This window comes from Chrysemys picta, chromosome 18 (assembly GCF_011386835.1).
Source record: "Chrysemys picta bellii isolate R12L10 chromosome 18, ASM1138683v2, whole genome shotgun sequence".
NCBI lineage: Eukaryota > Metazoa > Chordata > Testudines > Emydidae > Chrysemys > Chrysemys picta.
In genome coordinates this window covers 20,191,310-20,213,806 of record NC_088808.1, presented here as the reverse complement: position 1 = coordinate 20,213,806, position 22,497 = coordinate 20,191,310, and the positions used below count along the sequence as shown (strand labels likewise).

Sequence of the window (22,497 nt, the reverse complement as noted above, 5' to 3'; positions counted from 1 at the left end):
CCTGTCCTGCTCCCTTAACGCAGCCTTGTCAGCCAGGGGGAGATGTGTAGCCAGAGTTTCTGCGGTTTACCCTATAAAGGCAGCTGCTTTCCCCCTTCGCTGCCCGGTGTTTGTGCACTCACAGAGCCCTCGTTCCAGGAAGGTACTGATACCGTCTAGACTTTATTGATGTTGTGTCAAGCCAGGCAATAAACCCCCTCTGATCTTTTAAAAGGTTTTTTAATGCCATAGAGAAAACGATAGCCGCAGCGTGTGCTGCTCCCAAGGCCAGCTTTCAGGGTGCAAACTGAGCCTTCGTGTCTTCCTCACGCAAGGTCCCGCCAGCCATTGTGCTCTGAGTGAGCGCGCTCCTTGCAAGGCCTCCAGCACACCCAGCCTGAGTGGATTGTGTGGCACTGCTGAGGGGAAGTTCACAGCGCCAGCTTTCTGCTATCCCTAGGAGTGGCAGTCACTTTAGCTGGCTGATTTCAGAAAGCGTGGTCTGAAACGGGGCCCTGGCCGGCTCTGCACATTGGTAACGGGAGTTGCCTGCAGCTCAGACGGGCCATGCAGCTTTGGCTGGGCCAGACCCACTGTTCTAAAAGAGAAGTCTTGGTCATTTGTTCTTCTTTGCAATTAGATGAAATGGCTGCAATTCACTTCTCTCCTCCTGTGGGTCAGGTGAGCCCATTCAGGGCAGGGAAATGAGGTTACTCTTAGTGGGGGGGGCGGGTAGTTAAGAGATCAAGTGGGGCAAAAAAAAAGGCAGCTCAAATGACCTGTCTGCTGAGAGCGGCTGACCACAGGCCTGGTCTAATCCCGGCTCTGCCACTGATTAGATGGGTGCCCTTGGGCACCTCACTTGCCCGCTCACTGCCTCAGCTTGCCCACCTCTAAAAGGGGATCATTTACTAGTTAATAGTGATGCACTTTGAGCTTTACGGGGGCCATAAGTGCTTTACAAAGGCAGGGAGGGTGGCGTTGAGAGGCACAGAGGGGCGAAGTGACTTACCCAAGATCACCGAGTAAATCAGTGTCACAGCCCAGAACAGAACCCAGGCGTCCTGGCTCCCGGACCTCAGAGGGGTGGCGAACGAGTTAATGAGAGCTGAACAGCGCCGTGACACAGGCCCCTTCCCTGGCCTGACGCCCTGGTGTTCTCCCTGTTCCCCTGCAGCTCAGTCCTCGTTAATAGCATCTCCGCAGACAGAGGAGTTCTTTGATCTCATCGCCAGCTCCCAGAGCAGGCGGCTGGATGACCAGCGTGCCAGCGTGGGCAGCCTGCCCGGCCTCCGCATCACTCACAACAACCTGGGGCACCTGCGCATGGAGGGGGATGCCCAGGAGCCAGGAGACGAGTTCTTCAACATGCTCATGAAGTGTCAGGTAGGCAGTTTGCTCTTCTGCACCGACCCCAGGGGTGAGACTCTGCTCGGCCAGGGCCAGTGCCAACTTTCCTGCCACTCCTCGGGCCCATCCCGAACAGTCGGCAGCCCTGTACGAACATGGGGCAAGACCAACAAAGGGCCCAGCCTCCTCTCAGATTGCCCAGATTTGTGCCTCCAGAACAGAAGAGCAGGTGCCAGTCAAGGTCTTGTGCTGCTCTGTGATTGACACCTGCCGTGAGGTAGGCCGAGGCACAAGGCCCACGCCTGTCCAGTGAGTGCACGGTGCCCAGGCTTTGCCTGCAAACCGGGAGGGAGGGGGGCCTGAGAGGCTAGCCCATTAAAGCAGGATTCACTCCAAAGCCTTTTAACAGCTGTGAAACACCCCTTCCTCCCCCCACCCCAAAGCCCTGGGCTCAGGGCCACTGTTCCTGGCTCCCTTTGTTTCCAGGGTGGGATTCTTCTGCCCACCTCCTCATAACAACCCCTTTGGGCTCCTGCCAGCTGCAGGGCGCTCGCTGTCTCCCCAGCCAGATAAAGCCAGCGGTCGCGGAATCCCCTGCGCTCGGGCGGGAACCGTTTCTAACACCTGTTTCTCCTCCCCTCCCCTCGGCCGTGCCAGTCATCCCGGATAGACGACCAGCGCTGCGCTCCCCCGGACGCCGTCCCCCGTGGCCCCACCATGCCTGACGAAGACTTCTTCAGCCTCATCCAGCGCGTCCAGGCCAAGCGTATGGACGAGCAGAGGGTGGATCTGGCTTCGGCCCAGGAGGACCAGCAGCAGAGGAGACCCAGCTCCAGCTAAGAATTGGGGGTTTGCTTTGAGGAAAGTGTCGTCTGTTGAAAAACTGAGCCCAGCTGCTCCGTGGCAGACGTTCCCGGGGAGGAGCAGCCCTGCCCCGTGAAGGGGGGGGGCTATAGAAGGGGGGGGGTGTTTCCTGCCACTTTTGGGGGTTTATCTTTCCTTGGAGTAGGGGATGGGCACGTTCACAAGCTGGGGACAGTTTTTCTATATGGCTTTTTATAGGCAACCAATGACTGTTCTACAGCTGAGCAAAGCTAGGAGGAACTGCTCACGCACGGCTCGGGGCTGGGCCCAGAGTGCCAGGGACGTAGACTGAGACAACTGGTGAACTGGCTGCTGCAGCCCCCCCGCCAGCGGTGCCTGGGAGCGTCTGCACCCCCCTGCCGAGCTCTGTGAGGAAGGGGCGTCCAGAGGCAGAGGGTGCAACCGTGGAGAAGCTGATGGCGGCCAGCAGTTAGTGTAACCTTGAGTCCTACGTGCCATAATGTATTTTATTTCTGCCACACGTGGGCTAACAGGGCGCCTCGCTTTTCTTTGGACTCCTCCCGGGTCTGGCCAGGAGCCGTTTGGCGCTGTCTTCACCAGCCTGCCAAGGTAATAGTGGGAGCCATTGGAGCTGGGGTCCTGCCCTGCAGTGCCAAGCAAGGCCAGTTCAGATGCTGTGCACATGTGGGGCTGCCCCCGCTCAAGCAGCAGCAGCATGGAGGTGGCCCCGACCTGTCTCCGGTGCCAGGCTGGCTATGCTGTTACAGGGGAGCAGGGAACTCTGGAGTGGAACCTGTGACCAGGAACGAAGTGGTGCCCGGTGTACTTGGCACTAGCCCCTGACAGGTGTTGGCCTGTATCAAAGAGCTCCTGGGTGTTTGCCTCACAATTGGCCCTGCTGGCAGTGAAGCCCACAGGGGCCCCATCGGGTTCAGGTGGAAGCAAAGCAGCAGGGGCTAAAACTTGTTTTGCTGCGTGTTGTGAAGCTGGAACCTCACGCCCCAGGGCTGTCACTCCGGCCCCGTTCACTACCCTAGGAATACAGCTGCCACGTGTTTTTAGAGGAACGCTGTTAGTCTGTCCAGGGTGAATCTAGCTTAGAGCACTGCCCCCATCTAAGGGGCTTAATAGCACTCCTCCTTTCTCTTGCAGTAGGCGCTAGAGGCCTCCAGCCTGGCAGGCATGGTGTGGGCTAGGCACAGCAGCTCTTCAAAGTGACAGGAGCGCACAGGGAAGGTGCTGACTTTGGTGGGGACTTGTCACTTTCAAATAGGCTGAAAAACAATGCCCCTCCCTCCCCCCAAAAGCCCTGAGCCCTCACACAGAATGGGGCTCGCTGTACCGAGGTGCCACTTTGCACTGCTGCGGCAGCTGGGACTGGCAGGGATGAATCACAAGCTATGCCCGTCCTCAGTGGGCCTTCCAGCTACTGCTCGTCTCCCCGAAGCCCATGCCTGGGCCGAGTCCCTGTCGCTCTCAGGAGCAGCAAGAAATTCAGCCCGGCGGCACTTAGCCCAACTGAACGGATGCTGGGGAGAGGCACCAGTGCGCCAACGTGTGTAGATGTCCTCGGTGCGAGCAGGTAGAATTCACCCTCAGTACTGCCGGATGGATGGACCAGTTCAGCGGGGCCATCGCTCCCTGTATTGTATTCGGTCAGAGGGGCCACCCCGCCAGGCTCCTGCTGTTAAGGCAACATGACCAGCTGTGGACTTGTGCCCCTGCAGTGCTTGGCCCGGCCACAAACTGGAATCTGACCAATCAGCTTGCGGAAGCGTGATGTAATTGCCATATACTTGAATGTATGAGCTTATTTATTTTTTACATGTGCATTTGCTAATGTCATTTTAAGGGGGAATTTCAACCCCCCAGGTACTTGTTTTTTTCCTTAAAAAAAAAAATCTGCCAAATGAATTAATATATAGAAATACATAGGGCTTGGGGCGGGGCGGGAAGGGTTATGCTTAATAAACATTTGTGGTCTAAACTTCCATGCCAAGAGTAACTGTCTCCTGCTTCACTAGAACACAGCAGCCCCTTGTCTGGGCTGAGGGCTCCCAGCCCAGGAGAGAGAAGGTAGGAACCAAGGGCTTTGGGGGTTGTGTTTTTCAGGAGAACTCCAGCAGCAGTGCCTGGGGAAAGTGCACAGGCTAAAGTTTAAGCAGGTGCTTACGAGCTTCCCGGCTGCTGGGTCTCTGTTTGCACTGCCTGCCAGCCCCTGCTGCAGGGCTCTTGGGGAACAGGAACTGGCTCTCCCAGCCAGTGATGACAGGTCAAGCAATGGGTTAGAGACAGGACCCAGTTGGGCCTGTCTTTCCTACAGGGCAGGCACAGGGAAGCTGCGATGGGACAGAGTTCCAAAGCCTAGGAGGCCTCTCTCTCCCAGGGCAAGTCAGTCCTACCTTAGGGGACCTGGAATGAGGAGCCAAGTCCCCTGCCCAGGGCAGTGCTGTCCACTTACAAAGGTTCAGGGGCTGCTTAGACCTTACTGGGGCATACACTGACCTGCTTTCACACACTCCAGCTCCAGGGCCCCGGGCGTGCACCCAGCCGGTCTCCGTTTCACAAGGCAAGAGCCGCACCAGTTAGAATGCTGATGCCCTGGGCTGATGCTCCAAGGGCCAGCTTTGCTGCAGGGATTGCAAGGGTGGCCACAGATTCCCAGGACCAGCAGGGCTGTTGGACTCGTCACAGCTGCCTTCTCACACTAGCCCTTGGACACACCCCTCCTTGGGCCAGACGCTCTGGATTTGCTTGCTGGCGGCGATACCGTATCACTAACCAGAGCACTCCTGCATAGCTGGGAGCCAGTGAGGTCAGGGCTGGACGGCGTTAGCCCTACCCAGGGCAGCACAAAGTCATTGGCCAGCCGAGGTGAACAGTGACCTTAGCCTCCCCACTCACGGGCTGTCCTTCAGCTTTCACGATGAAGCAGGCGGCGTTCGCCTGGGGAGCTGAGAGCAGCCCCGATAGCTGAGCTGGCAAACTGCCTTCTGAGACCCACGCTCCAGCCCCCGGGAGCGCTGGGGCAGCCACGTGTGCTGCTAACGAGGAGGGAGGCGGCTGCTGGGGAGGGCAAGCTGCGGAGACACAAAGCAGAGACTCAGTAAGTAGACTAGGGACAGACCTTACAGCTGGCCCCCGGGTACAGACCAAGGAGAGAACTGCGAAAGGACAGGCTGAGAGGAACATCACACACCAAGGCTGCAGGCGATGCCCAGCCCTTTGGAATGGTGGGGGGTTGGGTCAGATGCCTGATGTTTCCGCTTCCTCCTGCCCTCCGGCGGGGAGCAGCGAAGGGGTTTGGGATCCTTCAGGCATGGTAGGGGCTGTTCTGTAGCTGCAGGTCTACACTGTCATCACAATGCCTCTGCTCCACACACCAGCAGCCTCTCTTGCCAGGCCCACGGGGAAGCGCTGTAGCAGGAGCCGGTACAGGGTTAGGCTGAGTGGGGCTGGCCCAGGGAGGGGCGTGGATTCGAGGTTGGCAGACAGGAGCCCTAGGACTGACTCCCAGCCAGTTCCCAGCCTCTCACTCCCCTGGGCTGGCTGGGAAAGAGGCTCCCTCTCACCCCCTAAACATCAGGCCCCAGGCCTCACTCTTGCACAGCCTGTAGTGAGCTGGGCTCTGGGCGTGCACACGGGGGTACAGGGCAAGTCCACCAGAAACACTAAGGGGAGGTGAGGGGGGAAGCCCAGAAAGGCTGGTACCGGCTGTCAGGTCTCATCGCCTCCTGCTAGCTGGGACGGGAGCCTCTGTTCTGCGCTGGGCAGCGGGCCCCTCACAGCACCTAGAAAATGGAAGTCACCCAACATGAGAATGGCCATGTAAGGAGTGCCCAGGGGACAACCTCCTGCCAGCTTGCTATGCAATCAACAGCCTCCCCTTTGCCCCATGCACTAGAGGGAAATCCTGGTACGTTAAACCCGCTTCCTCCAAGGCACACGTTACCCTTCCTCACAGCTTCAGAGCAGCACCCCAGGGGCTGAGGGCGGCACCACTTGGGGATAAGGGGAGACAGGCTGTAAACCACCAGCCTGCATTTACAGCAGGTTCAGAATAGCAACAGGGATAGCTAGCACCCCAAAGCTACAGACAGCACAAGAAAGACGGCAGCAACTGACCAGCACCATGCACCAGACCAGGAAAGTTTTGGACAAGAGCAGCAGGGTAAACACCTACTCCACGACATGCCAAGGGCCCTCTGCGCTGCAGACACGGTGGCCGCACATGCACAGCGGGGAAATGACAGGCAATACCATTTGTATCTCTCAGGAGGAGGAATAGTGGCAGCAGCCCGGCTGGGATTTGAACCTGTGATCTCCGAGAGCCTCGGGAGCTCAGGTTACATCCCCAGCAGAGGAGTTCTGCCTGCTGTCGGAACAGCCAGGGAAGTACTTGGCTGAGCTCTCTGGCCTGTCCTGCTTTGCTAGGATACTTCCCACCACTGCACACCAGCCGGGCCCGGGCCCAGCCCCAGCTTCTGTCTGTCGTCCTGTGCAGGGGACGTGTCTCATCCCAGCTCCCCACACAGACCTGCTCTCCTCTGTCTACCCATTGCTCCACCCCAGCTGAAGGGGCAGGGGGATTCTAGATCGTTCCAAGGCTCCCTTCCCCTCACAGTTGCCCAGGGAGGTGCCCCTCCGCTTTGGCCTAACATTTGCTCAAGAGCTACTATGGGTCACAGGCCTTCCTGAGACCCTGCCTTGCCCACGGGGGTGGGAGGGTTACACTTTGTGGGAGTCATGGTGAGAGAGGCGTGTGAGGCACCTCTCGCCCTAGGAGCCCCCAGGAAATCTCCCTCCCCTCACCCCACTCCCCCCGTGCGTCTGTTGCTGTCATGCAATTCCCAAGCCAACACCAGCAACGCAAGGCCTGTGCTGTCCCCAACTCACCTGCAACGCAGCCACCAAGAAACCGGCCCCCAGAGTTAATGGAGCCTGGAACAGCGCCTTTGTTTGCCCCCATCAGGATCAAAGGAGGCTGCAGCTCTTGGCCTTTCCGTATCTCCTCCGCTCCCTGCATCTGCTGACGGGCTGGACGGAGCCCGGAGTCCGGACCAAGAAGCTGAGAGAGAGCCGGAGACTGGACCAGGGTTGAAGGCTGCGCAGGGTGGGCTGGATCCCTAGTGTAGCCAAGGCCCCGCAGATGCTGCTGCTCAGTCTAAGGGGTGGGAGAAAAGACGTCCATCAATCTGCAGGGAAAGTTACCCGGGGCGCCCGCAAGGAGCCTCTCGAGGCTAAGGCAGGGGCCCGCTTCTCGTCCCCTAAGCATCTCCTTAAGCCTTCCAGGCTGGCAGCCACTTGGAGTCATTCAGCGCTGAGCATAGCATCAGCTCAGCCTCCTCTCTTGAAAGCAGGGGTTCTCCACCCCGCAGGGGGTCGCGAGGTTATTACGGGGTGTCAGCCTCCACCCCAAACCCCGCTTTGCCTCCAGCATTTATAATGGTGTTAAAATACATTAAAGAGGGTTTTTAATGTATAAGGGGGGTCACACTCAGAGGCTTGCGATGTGAAAGGGGTCACCAGGACAGTAGTTTGAGAATCACTGTTTTAAGAGCTCTGCCATGGTGACACCTGCGGGGCGAACCACGTATTACAGGAGGGTCGGGCAACGGTTAGTATCAATCCCGTGTTCTTACATCGCACCTTCCACCAGCCGCAGATCTCAAAGCGCTTCTCAACCTATGTGCGGTCGTGCTTTGCACGTGGTAATACAGCCCGGTACTCTTCGCAGGTGAGCAGGGATCGCTCCCGACACCCGGCAGCTACCTGAACAGCACACGGCTTCAGGGGTACAGTGTCCAGGGGCCTGCAGGGGGAGGACGCAGTTACCCCGAGCCAAGGGCGGATTAACAAATTTGCCATCCCTAAGCCGTCAAAAAATTGCCGCCCTCCCCCCCACCAGCTCACCTCTGCTCCCCCGCGGCAAGCCGGGGAGGGAGGGGGGGAGAAGGGGAGTTGTGGCACACTCAGGGGATGGCAGCGGCGGTGGAGCAGAGGTGAGCTGGGGCAGGCCGGGGAGCGGTTCCCAGGCCCCCATTACTCCCCACGCCTGCGGGCCCTAGCTCACCTCTGCTCCGCCTCCTCCAAGCACGCTCCAACTCGCTTCTCCCTCCCTCCCAGCGCGACAAGCCTGGGAGGGAGGTGGAGGGAGGGAAGCGTGGCGCGCCTGGGGGAGGAGGCGGTCTGAGGATTTGGGGAAGGGGCGGAGTTGGGGAGGGGGCAAGAGCAAATTTGCCGCCCTAGGCCAACAATACGCCACTGCCCTGGGCGCTGGGGCTAACACTTGTCCTGCTAGAGGTATCAATGGGAGCCACAGATGGCCAGGCTATGTTTACAAAAGGCCTGTGCTTTGGTTGTTAAGCTGACCAGGGAATTCCTAGCACTGGTTCCTGGATTGGCGAAGCCCACGTTAATTGCCTTTCTCTAAAGCATTTGGGTTACTGGGCCAAATCCCCAGTTGGAGTAAGTCAGCACTGTCCCTGTGACTTTGATGGAGCTGCACTGATTTACAGCAGCTGAGGATACGGCCCACGGCTGGTGATGTTTTACCGGACGTACTCCCTGGGCTCTGTGCAGCAGGGGGCTGGAGGGGGCGAGAGAAGCGGATGCAGCAGCCGGTGCAGGAGAGAACGTGCCAGCTGGCCGCCTGGTACAAGGTGATGTCATCTCCCCGCCAGTGCTGGGCAGTGCTGAGACAATGCTAGAGACAATCATGGCCTGCGGCAGGAGGCAGGGGTCCAGAGCCTGCCAGGGGGACAGAAAGGAAGATCACTGCCAAGGTCACAAGGCTATCACAGCAGTGGGTCACACTGGGGGCGATGCAGCCTAGTGGTTGGGACAGAGCAGTGGAAGCCGGGATTCCTGGCTTCTATTCCCAGTTCCTTAACCTTTCTGTTAGCCAGGCCTCTCTGTTAGATGGGTGAGGGAGAGGGGCTTGGACAACCCACTGTCTGGGACTCTGGAGCTCTGGGCTCAGTTCCAGATAGTGCCAACAGACTCCCTGTGTGATGCTGGGCAAGTCACTTTGTCGCTCTGTGCCTCAGTTTCCCCTGTTACATGGGGGTAAAAGCACTTCCTTCCCCTCCCTTCTTTGTCTTTTTATATAGTAAGCTCTTCAGTGCAGAGACTAACTCTGTACAGCACCCAGCACGGGGGTTGGGGGGGACAATCTCAACTGGGCAGTCTTAGACCACCAGTAAATGAGAGAGACATGACGACTGGTGCTGGGGTTTGATCTCCACATCAGTAGAGCGCAGGGAGAGGCGCAGCTGTGCGTATATACCGTATAGAGCTGGTCACCCCCATGGATTTCTGGGCAAACAGGAGAGAGTCCAGAGGAGAGCAACAAGAACGATAAAAGGTTTAGAAAACCTGGCCTGCGAGGAAAGGTTAAAAAAACTGGGCATGTTTAGTCTTCAGAAAAGCTGACTGAGGGGGAACCGGATACCAGCGTTCAGCTATGTTAAGGGCTGTTAGAAAGAGGACAGCGATGGATTGGTCTCCATGTCCAGGAAGGTAGGACAGGAAGCAATGGGCTTAATCTGCAGCCAGGGAGATTTAGATTAGAGATCAGGAAAAACTTTCTACCTCCCAGGGCAGTTCAGCTCGGGAACTGGCTTCCCAGGGAGGTGGTGGAATCCCCGTCATTGGAGGTTTTACGGACAGGCCGAACAAACCCTTGGTCTAGGGTGACTTGGTCCTGGCTTAGCGCAGGCGAGGGGATTTGATGGCCTTGCGAGGTCCCTTCCATTTCTAGGACTCCATGAGGGCAGACAGACAAACTGCTCCAGCAGCAACGCATCGCCCCTAGGGCTTGGGCTGAGGCCGGACGCCATGCGCCACGTATGGGCAGAGGGGGCTCTCCGTGGAGCTGCAGGTTCAAGCACTGGGCAAGGCTCCCGCATGCTGCCACAGCACTGTAACCTCTCGCTCCTGGGCTCCTTCTAGCCACCGGCTACCGCCAGCACCAAGCAGCTCTGTGTGAGCAGAAAGGGAAGCAGCCCTCGAATGCAACTCTCCCTGAACAGCCCTCTGGATTCCCTTCCTCTCTGCCGGTCGAGGCACTGCACGGCCTCAGAGTCCACCCCAAACAAGCCCTTCTACTCACGCCGGTTACAGAGGCGGGCAGCTTGCCCGCTGAGGCTGGCCCGTGGACCGAGACTGAAGGCAGCTCCTGGGAACCAGCTGCGGAGGGGGAAGCCAGCAATGGTGCCTGACTGGATTGCGCTCTCTCCTCAGCAACACAACCCTTCTTGTTGGGCTTGGGGTTCTCCTACAGGGCGGGACGGGAAGCCAGGAGGTTAGCAGAGCAGAAGGGGAGTGGCTATGGCCACAGAACACACAATGAGCCGGCTCAGCTGGTCTGTGTTTGGGGTGCCACAGCCCAGCCTCCCGATAACCCCCTTTACACCGCCTCCCTCCTGTCATGGCTTTGACCTCAGACGCCCACCCTGCAGCCACTCGCCCACCAGACTGAGATCAGGGCTGTTTGCTCAGCCTCCCTGTGTAGCTCGTGCCCGATAGTCAACGGGAGCGCCACACCCTTAAAACAGAGGTGGTCTCCCAAGTGTCAGCCAGGGGGCCGGCTGGGGTGACGGCCGTCTAGGCCCACACACCGAAAAGACTTTCAGTCAGAACTGACGGATATGCTGGCTCGGGGCTCCAACCCGCCGTACGTTGCAGTCGGCTGTGCTAGGCTGCTCACAGCGCTGGCCCTTTTGGGACCTCTCCGGGATGAAATGTGCTGCTGGGGCGAGTTAGTGCCCCAGTGATGTCACCCTGGCTCTGGACTGTCCCATCCAGGTAGGCAGAGGACGCTGTATCACGGTACACAGGGGAACTGCCTTCTGTCGGTTCCACACCAGGCCTGGGTCCCCGCAGACAGGGACGTGCTCACTGAGAACAAAAGGCCAGACTAAGCTCATCGAGCGTCCTTCGTCTGTAGCTGCTGTGCTCAAGGCTCACAGGCGAAAGTACCATCTCACATCACAGGCCCAGGGACTCTGACTATGTCCTTGTAGCGTAGCACCCGGGATCACAGACGAGGGTCTCGCTGTGCTTGGTGCTGGACAAACAGAACAGAAAGGCAGACCCCTGCCCCAAAGAACCAACCGCTATCCTGTCTCTGGCAGTGATCTATAGCGAATGCTTCACAGAAAGACACGCGCACCCTCCCAGCCAGCGACGATTCAGGGCAAATCCCCTTCTAACCCCAGAGACCGTCCGAGAAGCCCCGACGCACGAGGGTCGGTATTGCCACAACTTGGTGCCCTCGTTACCTCAGTAGCCTGGCTGCCCAGGTTACACCTGCTTGCACAGAGAGCTAATCTAGTGTTTAAGCCCATCCAACAGATCCACCCCTACTAAGAAAGTAGGAGCCACACCCCATGCCCCCCCCACCAGCCAGTCCCCCTTCCTCTGCACAAGGCCCTTTACATGAGCAGTTAGCAAAACATAGCAATAAATGCACACAATGCAAAATATGGACCCGAAGCAGAAACTCTGTGGGGTGAGAAGCAGCTTTGGGACAGCCCTTTGGTACCAACCTTCCTCCACTGCTTGAGTCTGTGGGGAGGGGGCTCCCTATCTCCCCCCGTCCTCTTCATCTGCTCGTTAACCTTGCTAATGGTGCTCGGGCTGGAGCCAGTCACCCAGGATATGAAGCGGTAACAGTTACACCTACAGCCCCCTGCAGGGAAACAGGGAAACGGTGTGATTCTCGCCTGCATGCACCACAACGGACGGTAGCACAGCCAGGACAAATGCCAGAGCATCGGGGGTCTGATGCAAACCCCATGCAATGGACGTGAATGGGCTTTGCAACAGGCCCCAAAAGAACGAGATCAGCAGGGATCTGCCCTGCACCAACAGCCCCTGCTGGGTGTATTTTCTTAGCAGAACTCCGGTGGGGCTTTTCCCTGACTGTTTGGAGGGTTTCATTGCCCTGGCTGCTTGGTCCCACACAGACGAGACTGCACCTGCAGGCAGGAGATCCAGACCTTACAATCATCGACGCCAAGAGAATCTCCAGGAGTCCCATCGAGCCTTTTAACCTCTTTGTCAGCCCTAGCTATTATAGGACGGGATCTGATTCCAGCCAGCAGAGGGCAGGGGCATGTTCACACATCGTGTTTCCAGATAAACCCCTAGCTTTGCTCTGCGTTTATTCATAAAGTCCAAAGCCAGCAGGGACCACTGTGATCATCTTGCCTGGCCTCCTGTACAGCAGAGCCCAGAACTTCCCCACAATAATTCCACCACGACCCTTGGTAAGTTGCTCCAAGGGTTAATTACTCTCCCTGTTACTCCCGGTCTGAATTTGTCTAGCTTCAACTTCCAGCCACTGGATCGTGTTAGACCTTTCTCTGCTAGAGCGAAGAGCCCATCATCAAACGTCTACTCCCCCTGTAGGTACTTACAAACTGTGATCAAATCACCCCATAATCTTCTCTCTGTTACGCTAACTAGATTGAGCTCCTTGAGTCTATCACCGTAAGGCAGGTTTTCTATTCCTTTACCTGTGCAATCACCAGAGGGACACACCACATGCTGACAACTCACCTGAGGGCGTTAGCATTTCGGCTAGGACTCGGCGAGCCTCCGACTGGCCCATTAATGCTTGATCCCTCCAGTGCTGCAGCAACCGGCCGTAGGTGTGGGCCATCTGAGAAAGAGCCAAAGGAGACAGCGCATAGGAAACCTGTATGCTATACGGTACCGTCCATATACACGCCAGGCCGCCTGATCCACCCCCATCAGAGTGAAAGCCGGCTGGACACCCACCTCTCAGGCATGTGGAGCAAGAAGAGGACAGACTAACACATCGGGCCAATGCTCAATGCAGTCTAGGGAAAGGAAGAGAGCCCTGGAGACTGGACTGTTTTATTTTAAAGATTTGACAGTTAGGGAAACTGAGGCACAAACAGATTAAGTGACTTGCCCAGAGTCTCACAGTGAATCAGAGGCAGAGACAGGATTAGAACCCAGGAGCTTTGGCTTTTAGTCCCCCTAGCTCTAACCCCTGGGACCCTTTGGCAGAGAGGCATTGGTATGCCAGACGCTCATTTTTTTTTTGTATCTGACTGACTTGCTCTGAAGGCGTGATCAGCCCCACTGCTCCTGCGAGCTCGGCATCCCTGACACCCCCGTCCCTGCAGTGTGGGGGCCCCGGAGTATTTACCGCAGTGCAGTTGGCCGCGCAGCACTTCTCTTCGCCGAGTTCTGCAATGGGCTTGAGGAGCCCCAGAGCCCCTTTCCCCTTCTTCCGCTCAACTCTGGCAGGCTTCTGTAAGGGAAACCAGGCTTCCACTAGCAACCCTCTTGGGGTGTAACTCCGCACCCCCACCCCCCGTCACTAGACTGGTTAGCACCACACGGCCCCATCCTCGGGGAGTGGGGGGAGAATTCATATTTCAACTTACTTGGCTGCTTGTTTTGAGCTTCTTATGCAGGAAGTTGTTGGAGTATCCCAGAATCCTTTGCGTGGCTCTCTCGCATAGTTTCAGCTCTTCACGCAACACCCTCCGGTTCTTCAGGACAAAGTCCTCGAAGGCTCGAGATCTCCGCTGGCCGCTCACCAGCCCGAACGCTTGCCTCCTTGAGGAAATCAAGAGGACAGTGCTGTGCCCTTGGCACGGGGCCTCAGAATCAGGGTGCCTACCCCCCATTTCACGACTGGAGAAAGGCAGGGGAAAGCACTTGCCCCAAACACTGAATTCATATCGGTGCTGGGAAAAGAACCGAGGAATCCCAAGGCCCAGTCCCCTGCTCTAACCACTGGACAACATAGCCGCTCAAAAACCAGCTAGGCTGGCTGCCAGCCAGTTCTGCCCCTTGGGTCTGCAGAGGCCTTGGGAGCCTATGGACACGTGAGACAGTAGCACGTCGTCGCCCAAAATCCCTTCCCTGTTGGTCTGTCTCTCTGGACTGAAAGGGATCAGGCGTCACCCTAAACTCTGTTCTTGTCCATGATTATCGGCGTTGCCCCATGAGTCAGCTGGGCGAGCCCCGGCAGCAACACATTTGAGGTCGCCCTGATGGAGAATCCTGCCTGGGGAAGGCTCTGCCCACGCGCGCCACCCCTCAGCAAGGGGACGTGCTGCTCCATTATTCCCCATGGGTTTCACCCCACCCCACTGCTTGCCTCCTGGGCTCCCCGGCTTGCTGGCTGTCCCCGGCGCTGCAGAACTTCACGGCTTTCAGTCGCTTGGATTCCTGCAGCAACCTCAAGAACTCGAGGGCTCGCGTCCGGCTCTCGCTCTCACCCAGCCCTGCCACGGGAGCAGCATGTCAGCACATCAGGGAGTCAGACATGGACCCATGTGTGGACGTGGAGCTCTACAAAGAGTTGTGCCCAGCTCCGAGGAGCTGCCAAGCCCTCCATGAAGGGGTGGCCCGTGGGATTGGATCCGAGAGGCTGGGATTGAGGGGGCTCTGGCTGGCAGCACACACAGGACCCAGCCTTCCTCCCTCCTTGCATTGCACTAATGCTGGGCACTATTTTTTATGGCTCACTTGGTGGCACCCTCACTGTGTGCACCACCAGGTTGTGGGTTCGAATCCCACCCTAGGGTGTGGGCCAATAGCTCAAAGCAGACACTGGCAGTGGTGGAGCGAAGTGTCACCCTTTGGGAGTTACAGCCAGTGCCCTCTCTGGAGGGGCCACGTGAATGCTTGAGCTACTTTTCAAGAAGCACATGGACTAAGCCACGTGTCTCGGTCAATTTTCCCGATAGCATTATGGCACCATTGCAGTGGTCCAGGAATGTTTCCCGTACTTAGTAGGTGGAAGTTTTAAACAACCTGGGACCTCAGGTTGATATACTGGCCGGGGTGACCCAGCCCTTCCCCGCTTTCTGAGCCGGATGAACAGAGATCTGTACAGGTCCCAACGTGTGGGGCTTTCCAAGACGACTGTAGAGGGACACCATGCTCATGGCAGTTTTCAAAGGGTACAAGTACGTCCCAGTGTTCTAGCTAACATGTCCCATCCCTGTCACTAGCACGTTCTACACTTGCTGGTTGCCACCCTCCACCCCAGCAATGGCTGCATTCAGTAGTGCACTAAGTACCGAGCTCTGGGATTAACAGCACTACGTTATATTACTCTAGGCTCCCGCTCCACTCACCTGGGGCTTTGAGATAATTCTGGAGACAGAGGCAGGGTTTCCTGGTGTAGGCAGGACAGCAGAGCTTGCTCCCATCCTGGTCCCCGAGCAGCTCCACCATGGCCCGTCCAAACGCCTGCAGCTGCTCTTCATGCCGCTTCCTCTCATCCGGCCCAGGATCCTTCGCGGGGTTCGGAGTGCTCCGAGGCCTGGTGAGTGCCAGACCTAGGGGGATATCCCCACCCCCGGAGGAGTTACAGACAATGGTTATTACAGATACTGAGGGACAAGCTGTAACATTTTGCATTTTTCACACGTACATGCAGAGCAGAGCTCCTAACGTAACAGAGGCCTGATCCCAGTACGTCACCCCCAACCCCCCAGCTACGGCTAAAAAACCTACAGACGGTGATACCAGTTACTACAACACCACTGACGTTCTCCATGTCACTCTGGGGCTTGACACCAGGACTATATGCCTGGGACAGTAACCAAGCAGAGACGTGCCTGGGATCGAAGTGAAGGGCTTGGGGGACTGTTTGCAGGGAAAGGTCAGTCTGCACACGTTGCAGCTCCTGGATCTCACCCGGGTGGCAGCGGATAAAGGCAAAGGCCGATGACACCACTCGATGGGGAGGGGAACATGAGGCAAGAGATGTTCAAAGATGACCAGACATCGGGAGCGGGGCGAGGGCTGCCCAGCGCTCACCTGCGCAGATCTAATCAGAGAATAGACTTTGGGAGAAGATCATAAGGGCCTGACCCTCTTCCTATTACAGGGAATTTTGCCACCAATTTTCAGTAGGAGCCCTACATACAGGCTGGCTGTTGGGCCAAGATACTCAACACACCACAACGCAGTGGGTGGATGGCTCAATACATGCATGCATTTTTCCCCCAGCAGGGGGCAGGATTGCAGCATCCTTTGAACAGGAGGACGAGACGGATACTGAACATAAGGTACGTCCATCAGATAATGCCCAGCTCAGCCTGGCACAGACCACAGGACAGCACTTTCCCTCACCACATGCGTTGCAGAGCGTCAGCACCTGGCCTGTTCTGGGATCCCGTTTGTGGCGTGGAGAAGGCAGAGAGCTAGAGGTCTTCAGCTGGTTGCCTCTGCGGCTGGGGTCAACGAGGTAAGGAGAGCTGCAGAGGTCGCAGCAGAATCCGCATCCTTTCCCGGAATCTGGAATGACACCCACACACTGAGCATGAGAAGGGAACGGCATCTCCAGCCACCGCAACCAACCAGCCACCCGCCACGTTCCCCCACAGGCCCTAGCCCCGGAGCGGCAGCACCCACGTCCCACCTCCTCACATGGGCCGCCAAACAGCAGTGTCTTGACTCTTTCTTATACAGAGTATCAAGCCTCCCTGGGATCTGAATGCGACGCAAGAGGAAATGAGCGGGAGAGGCAGAAAGCGCATTTGCCATGGTGCTGAAAAGCCCTTGTGCGGTTTAGGAACACAGGAGTCACCAGACTGTATCAGATCCGGGCTCGATCTGGTCCAGCAGCGGCCACCACTAGACGCTTCAGAGGACAGTGCAAGAAACTTTGCATGTCTAGAATAATTGATACAATGCTCCTTTGCCACCCTTTCCACCCGCTATCCCCAAGTCTACTTACCCAAGCCAGCTGCTCCTTTAACCCGCCTTGTCCGCCCTCGCCCGGCTGCGCGATCCCCCCTGCTCACTTTTCTCCCCTTCGCCACAATTTCCACTTCAGGAGAAAAGTTTCTTTTCTTCCTCACTCTCCTGCTCCTTCTGACGACAGCCAGGGTGCTGGATGGCTCCTAGGCACAGCACATATTATTTATCTATTGCCTCCTTCAGATAATATCAGAGCTGGACCCACATGACAAAGTCCAGAGAGAAATTCACACTCCCCTGAGGTCAGGAAGCGTTTGTTCGGACCTATGGATCTGGCTGAGGCTTGGCTCATACTTGGCATTTCATAACTATAAAGTATGATGCGACTCCTCAGAACAGTCTTGGAAAGTCAGTCAATGTTCTACCTAATTTTTGGAGAGGGGAAACTGAGGCACAGAGCAGGAGAAAATAACTTGCCCAAAGTCCCAGAGGTATTTAGCAGCAGAGTGAAGATGAGAATTCAGGAACTCCTGGCTCCCTGCTCAGACAACACACAATCCCTGAACACATCTCCCTGTGTTACCTGGACATAACTAACGGCATCGCTGCGTGGGTCTTAGATGAACAGAGCCAGCTGTTGAGAATTGCTCTTGGGACAAATATTCCTCTGAGAAAGCGAGTGAATGACTGACTCTTGCGATGTGTGTATATGGAACCTAGCACAGACTTACAGTAAGAGATAGTTCCTGCCCCAGGGAGCTCCCAGTCTAAAGAGACCAGGCAGACAAAGGTCTCCAGGGGAAACAGAGGGGTGAAGAGACTGGCCTGTGGTTACAAAGTCAGTGTCAGAGCTGGAATTAGAACCCAGGTCACGTGAGTCCCAGTCCAGTGCCCTTAACCACTAGACTGCACTGCCTCTTCAAGTGTGAGCCCAGGACTTCAAAACCCTTCAATTTACTCCCAGCAAACCCCCCTCCAGTATTCACAGACTGCCCGAGTGCACACAACCCCGCCCCCAACATTTCTAAAAGCAGACAAAGCCTTCCAATATGTTCTGATGAAGAGCACAACGTTTCTGCTCGGTGCGTGGGGCTGCAGCCTGAGAGTTTGGTGCCATCGAGTCCCTGGGGGCTCTAGTCCAGGGGTGGGCAAACTTTTTGGCCCGAGGGCCACATCTGGGAATAGAAATTGTAGGCGGGCCATGAATGCTCACAAATTGGGGTTGGGGTGCGGGAGGGGGCGAGGGCTCTGGTTGGGGGTGCGGACTCCGAGGTGGGGCCAGAAATGAGGAGTTCAGGGGGCAGGAGGGGGCTCTGGGCTGAGGAGTGGCGTGGGGGGGGGTGAGGGCTGCAGCTAGGGGTGCAGGCTCTGGGGTGGGGTTGGGGATGAGGAGTTTGGGGTTTGGAGGGTTCTCTGGGCTGGGACCGAGGGGATCAGGGCTGGGGGCACAAGGGGATGGCTCAGGGGTGCAGGCTCCAGGCAGCACTTACCTCAAGCGGCTCCCGGAAGCAGCGGCCATGTCCCCTCTCCGGCTCTGCACGCTGCCCCATCCACAGACGCTGCCCCTGCAGATCCCATTGGCCGCGGTTCCCGGTCAATGGGAGCTGCAGGGGCGGCACTTGGGGTGCGCCAGCGTGAGGAGTAGAGCCCTCTGGCTGCCCAAATACATAGGAGCCGGAGTGGGGCCATTCTGCTGCTTCCAGGAGCTGCGTGGAGCAACCCCTGACCCTGCTCCCTGGCTAGAGCACCGGAGCAGGGCAAGCCCCAGACTCCACTCCAATTGTGCCGGGTGCTGTACAAACAAGAGACAGTTCCCGCCTCAGAGACTTGACAGATCTCAGGGCTCGTCTGTCCATGAGCTATTCTGGAGTAAGAGTGCCTTTCTCCAAATTAGTTTAATCCACTTTGGAAGTGGATTAAGATAAACCAGAAAAAGGCACTGATTCCAGAATAAGAACGTCCACACAGGGAGCTATTCCGGACTAGCTGTTCCATTTTCAATTCACACTCTACCTTATTCTGGAATAACTTTTATGGGTACATAAGCCCTCCAAAGATAAAACAGCAAAGCGTGGGAGAAAGGCAGGGTTCTACTTCTACAAATAGGGAACAGAGGCTCAGACAAAGCGATTTGCCCCCTGCCCCAGGTCACAAGGGGAATCTGTAGCAGAGTTGGGATCTCAACCCCTCTCTCCCGGCTCCCGGCCCAGTGCCTTAGCCACAAACTCATCCTTCGCTTCACCGCCAGCATTTGGGGCTCAATCCTGTGCCGAGAGCCTCCGTGCAACCGGCTGGAGCCGCGTAAATTCTAGAGCGACCGTGGAGCCTCAAAACCCAGCAACCGCCCCACACCTCCAGCTCGGCTAAGCCACAGCTGCCCCTGGCCTTCTGCAGATCCAGGGGCAGGGCCAGCCAGGCTATGAACAAGCCCTCAAGGCTACTAGGGGCAGCAGCATCCCAAAAAAACTACAATTCCCAGGAGCCTCGGCGGCCCCTTCCTCCCTTCTCTCCTAAGGAGAAAATGGAGTGAATGGGGGCAGGCTGGTTCCCCTCTCGCAAGGGGCTTTGCACCTACCTCAGCCATCTCAGCCCAGCCCCTGCTGTGCAAGGGGGAAGCAGCCTGGCTCCTGGCCCTTTGTGCCTCCTTCTCCCTCCTGGCCACCCAGCACAGACCCTCAGCAGCAGCTGCAAATTCTCCCAGCTCAGGCTCTGCCTTCTCTGCTGACAGGGGCCGGGCAGAGCCAGTGTTAAAGGGGCAGGTGCAAAACGCCAGGGGAGAGAACAACTGACACACACAGACAGACAACTGAGCCGCTCATTCACCCTGCAGATGCAAAGTGCCAAGTATTATTCATTTGGGGGGGGGGGGGGGGACAGAGGGAGAAAAGCAAAATATACAATAGCAACAGAAATTCCAATTTAGGCTTTTTGGCAGATTTGCTTCAGGCAACAGTGGATTTTTTTCCAAACTAGACTTCTCTATTATGCAAATAAATACATCCCTTCCCAGGGTGCTCTTAAAATAGGCCAGTCAAATCCAATCCAATACATGGAAAGCGTGGAAGACCCTACAGAAACATTGCTGTGGATCTTGCAAGAGTGAACCCCTTCGTTTGTGTTTGTACAGCGCCTAGCACAGTGGAGTCTTGGTCTATGACTGAACAATAATAATAATTAACTTGTGGCCTGATTTTCAGAGGTGTTCAGCCCCCATTGACTTTGAATCCTCGGTGGCTCTCCAGCCTTCTCCACCTTGTTCGTTGCTACCTAGGTTAACGATATCATTTAAACAGCAGGTTCCCTCTGTCACTCCCTTGCCACATGGCCCATTGAGTAGTGTGAGCCCATTGTCCTTAATTAGTGTATACACTGACAGGTAAGAGAGACTTCTCAAAGATACGTTTGCAAGTTCATGATTACCAAGACAGCACGGAGCTCGCAGTGCTCAGGGACGAGTATATATTATTACATTCATTTCTAAAGCATCCGTCACAATGGAATCGCAGCACTTTTACTGTGCTGAGAGACAGGGAGGTGGGAATATGCTCTTGGGAGGTGGGAATAAGCTACCCTGTTTCCACAAATTCTAATGGGATGTGTCTACTGGGTAAAGCAAGGGGCTGGAATATAGGACCCCCGACTCCTAGTTATTATTTGTATAGTGGTAGACCTTATAGGGCTCATTCAAGCACAGGGGCTGCCTTGTGCTAGGCGCTGCACACACACAAGGACAGCACGGTCCTCCTCAGAGAGCTGCCATTGTAAATTGTAGCTCTGTGGGAGTCTTGCTTCAGTGGAGCCATGTAACCACTCTAGACTTATCTGTAAGCATGAAGATACTACTAGCCTTCCACCCAGAGCTGTTCTGTGGCTATATTAACATTTCTGAAGTACTAGGAGAGCTTCAGACGAATGGCACTAGGTTAATTAATATATGTGAGGTGCTCACATACTCTGGCAAGGCCATATAAGAACCTAAAAAAAAGACAGATATTTAAGCGCAGATAAGGACTCAGGTTCTTTTTATTATACCTCAGCAAGAAAGGCCATTACACCTCAGGGACTAGACCGTTTTCTCCCCCCCCAAGAATAAAGGGCATCAATCGATCTTTCCCAAAGACAATCTGATGTGACCATTCCGCTGCAAGACACATCATTGTGCATTAGATCATCCTGCTAGCCTTTTAGATACTATAAATTAAATTAATGGAGATATCCCATCTCCTAGAACTAGAAGGGACCTTGAAAGGTCATCCAGTCCAGCCCCCTGCCTTCACTAGCAAGACCAAGTACTGATTTTTGCCCCACATCCTTAAGTGGCCCCCTCAAGGATTGAACTCACAACCCTGGGTTTAGCAGGCCAATGCTCAAACCACTGAGCTATCCCTCCCACCTATGGTTGATTTTAACATCCCATAATAATAGTGTTTGGCAAGTGGCTCTAGAAACACTCTTCAGACTTAGCGCTCATCTTCTCAGCACTTAACAAGCTTTAATCAGTCCTCAGAACACCCCTAGGAGGAACGGAATTAGGTTTCCTAATCCCCATTTTGCACCAAGGGACAATGGAGGTAGAAACGTGAAGTGATTTGCCCAACAGGACCATGTAACAACTGTGGCAGAGCCCAAATTAGAACTCAGGAGCATTTGGGCACCAGCCCAGCGTTCAAGACATGCCCAGCGTAGCACAGGAAATCAGTGTGTGCTGCTGATGGATTATGAAAGGATGAAAGTTTGTGCATGACCTGGAGAGGTTGTGTCCAGGACAATGCAACTACTTTCTGGCTACCTCCATCATGCCTGGCATAGACCTCAATGGAGATCTTAGCTGTGACTGACTAAACATCATCCCTCTAGCTTGTATGTGCACACACCAATCCTGCCAGAAGGGCATGGTGCAGAAGATAGAGTAACTGGAGTGCTAGTGCCTGTAAAGCAGAAGCCCCCAGTTTGTCACTCACCCATTTGCTGGCTCTTGTGGCTGGCATGGAGATGAGGGAAGACAGAGTAGGTGTCTCCAGCCTGACTGCAGCAGCCCCTTGGCGGGAAGGGTGCAAAATCCTTCTCGGATAATTACAGCCAAACAACCCATGCCATGGGCTGCACTGTCCCCACAAGAAAGTGCATTCTACAGACCAAACATTCATCCTTAGAGGAATCATGCCGCAAGTACCAGCCACCTCTGGCAGATGATTTACCAAGCTGCCCAAAGTTAATAGGGGATGCAATAAAGAAACCAAGGTGGGGAAACAAGAGGCAGAACAGCCACCCCGCTAAGCACCCTGGAGGCATACTTCCCTGCTACAGAATCTCACTGGCTTTGCAAGCTCCAGTTCGTTAAGAGCCCAGCTCCTCAGCTGGTATGAGTCAATCTCTCTCCATTCAGCCATGCTGATTTAGACCAGCTGAGGAACTAACCTTAAAATATGCAGATAGCAGAGGAGAACTGCTAAAAACTCACTAATTTAGTGCTTTCCCCCTCTGGGTCTGCCCCAAACAAGTTAATGAAGACCTAACTGGTTCCAGGCTTGGAACAAGAGAACAAAGCAGGATTCCAAGTGTCATTTAAGAAATAAGGCTGGTTTTAAAATCACCACTACATGCTACAGCGAGAACATGAAGATTCCAGTTGTAAAA

The 22,497-nt window shown here is 55.8% G+C and overlaps 2 protein-coding genes across 19 annotated transcripts in view; one reads left to right on the top strand and one right to left on the bottom strand.

Annotated features, from left to right (window-relative positions):
• GPSM1 (G protein signaling modulator 1) overlaps positions 1 to 4,145 on the top strand; it is a 152,770-nt gene extending 148,625 nt beyond the window's left edge. For 9 of the 10 annotated variants that reach the window (XM_065572066.1, XM_008169472.4, XM_065572064.1 and 6 more), the window contains 2 exons: positions 1,157 to 1,365; positions 1,987 to 4,145. In XM_065572066.1, coding sequence (XP_065428138.1) covers positions 1,157 to 1,365; positions 1,987 to 2,169 — 392 coding nt within the window. In that variant the 3' untranslated portion in view covers positions 2,170 to 4,145. The remainder of the gene's footprint in view (positions 1 to 1,156; positions 1,366 to 1,986) is intronic. The other variant, XR_508912.4, reaches the window with a different exon arrangement.
• LOC122174080 (uncharacterized) lies at positions 775 to 22,427 on the bottom strand. Of its 9 annotated transcripts, none has more exons than XM_065572054.1 (14): positions 21,822 to 22,427; positions 16,898 to 17,063; positions 16,291 to 16,455; positions 15,288 to 15,491; positions 14,303 to 14,429; positions 13,581 to 13,755; positions 13,340 to 13,444; positions 12,721 to 12,823; positions 11,706 to 11,848; positions 10,268 to 10,432; positions 8,710 to 8,904; positions 7,051 to 7,318; positions 5,866 to 5,945; positions 775 to 5,234 (listed from the first exon to the last, which is right to left on the bottom strand). In XM_065572054.1, exons 1-13 carry the CDS (start codon positions 22,020 to 22,022, stop codon positions 5,872 to 5,874), a joined length of 2,091 nt encoding a protein of 696 aa, XP_065428126.1. In that variant the 5' UTR covers positions 22,023 to 22,427; the 3' UTR covers positions 775 to 5,234; positions 5,866 to 5,871. The 9 variants fall into 9 exon arrangements, with proteins under 9 accessions (XP_065428126.1, XP_065428127.1, XP_065428129.1 ...); XM_065572055.1 differs by having other exon boundaries at positions 8,719 to 8,904; XM_065572057.1 differs by lacking the exon at positions 21,822 to 22,427 and adding an exon at positions 19,436 to 19,620.
• Between the last annotated feature and the right edge of the window lie 70 nt (positions 22,428 to 22,497).

Coding starts and splice junctions, on each gene's coding strand:
- LOC122174080 (XM_065572054.1), bottom strand. CDS start 22,022: ATGATTCCTCTAAGGATGAATGTTTGGTCTGTAGAATGCACTTTCTTG. Junction 13,756..14,302: donor CAAGCCGGGGAGCCCAGGAG/GCAAGCAGTGGG, acceptor GATTTCCTCAAG/GAGGCAAGCGTTCGGGCTGG. Junction 8,905..10,267: donor TGCCCGCCTCTGTAACCGGC/GTGAGTAGAAGG, acceptor TCCCCCTGGCAG/GCTCTGGACCCCTGCCTCCT.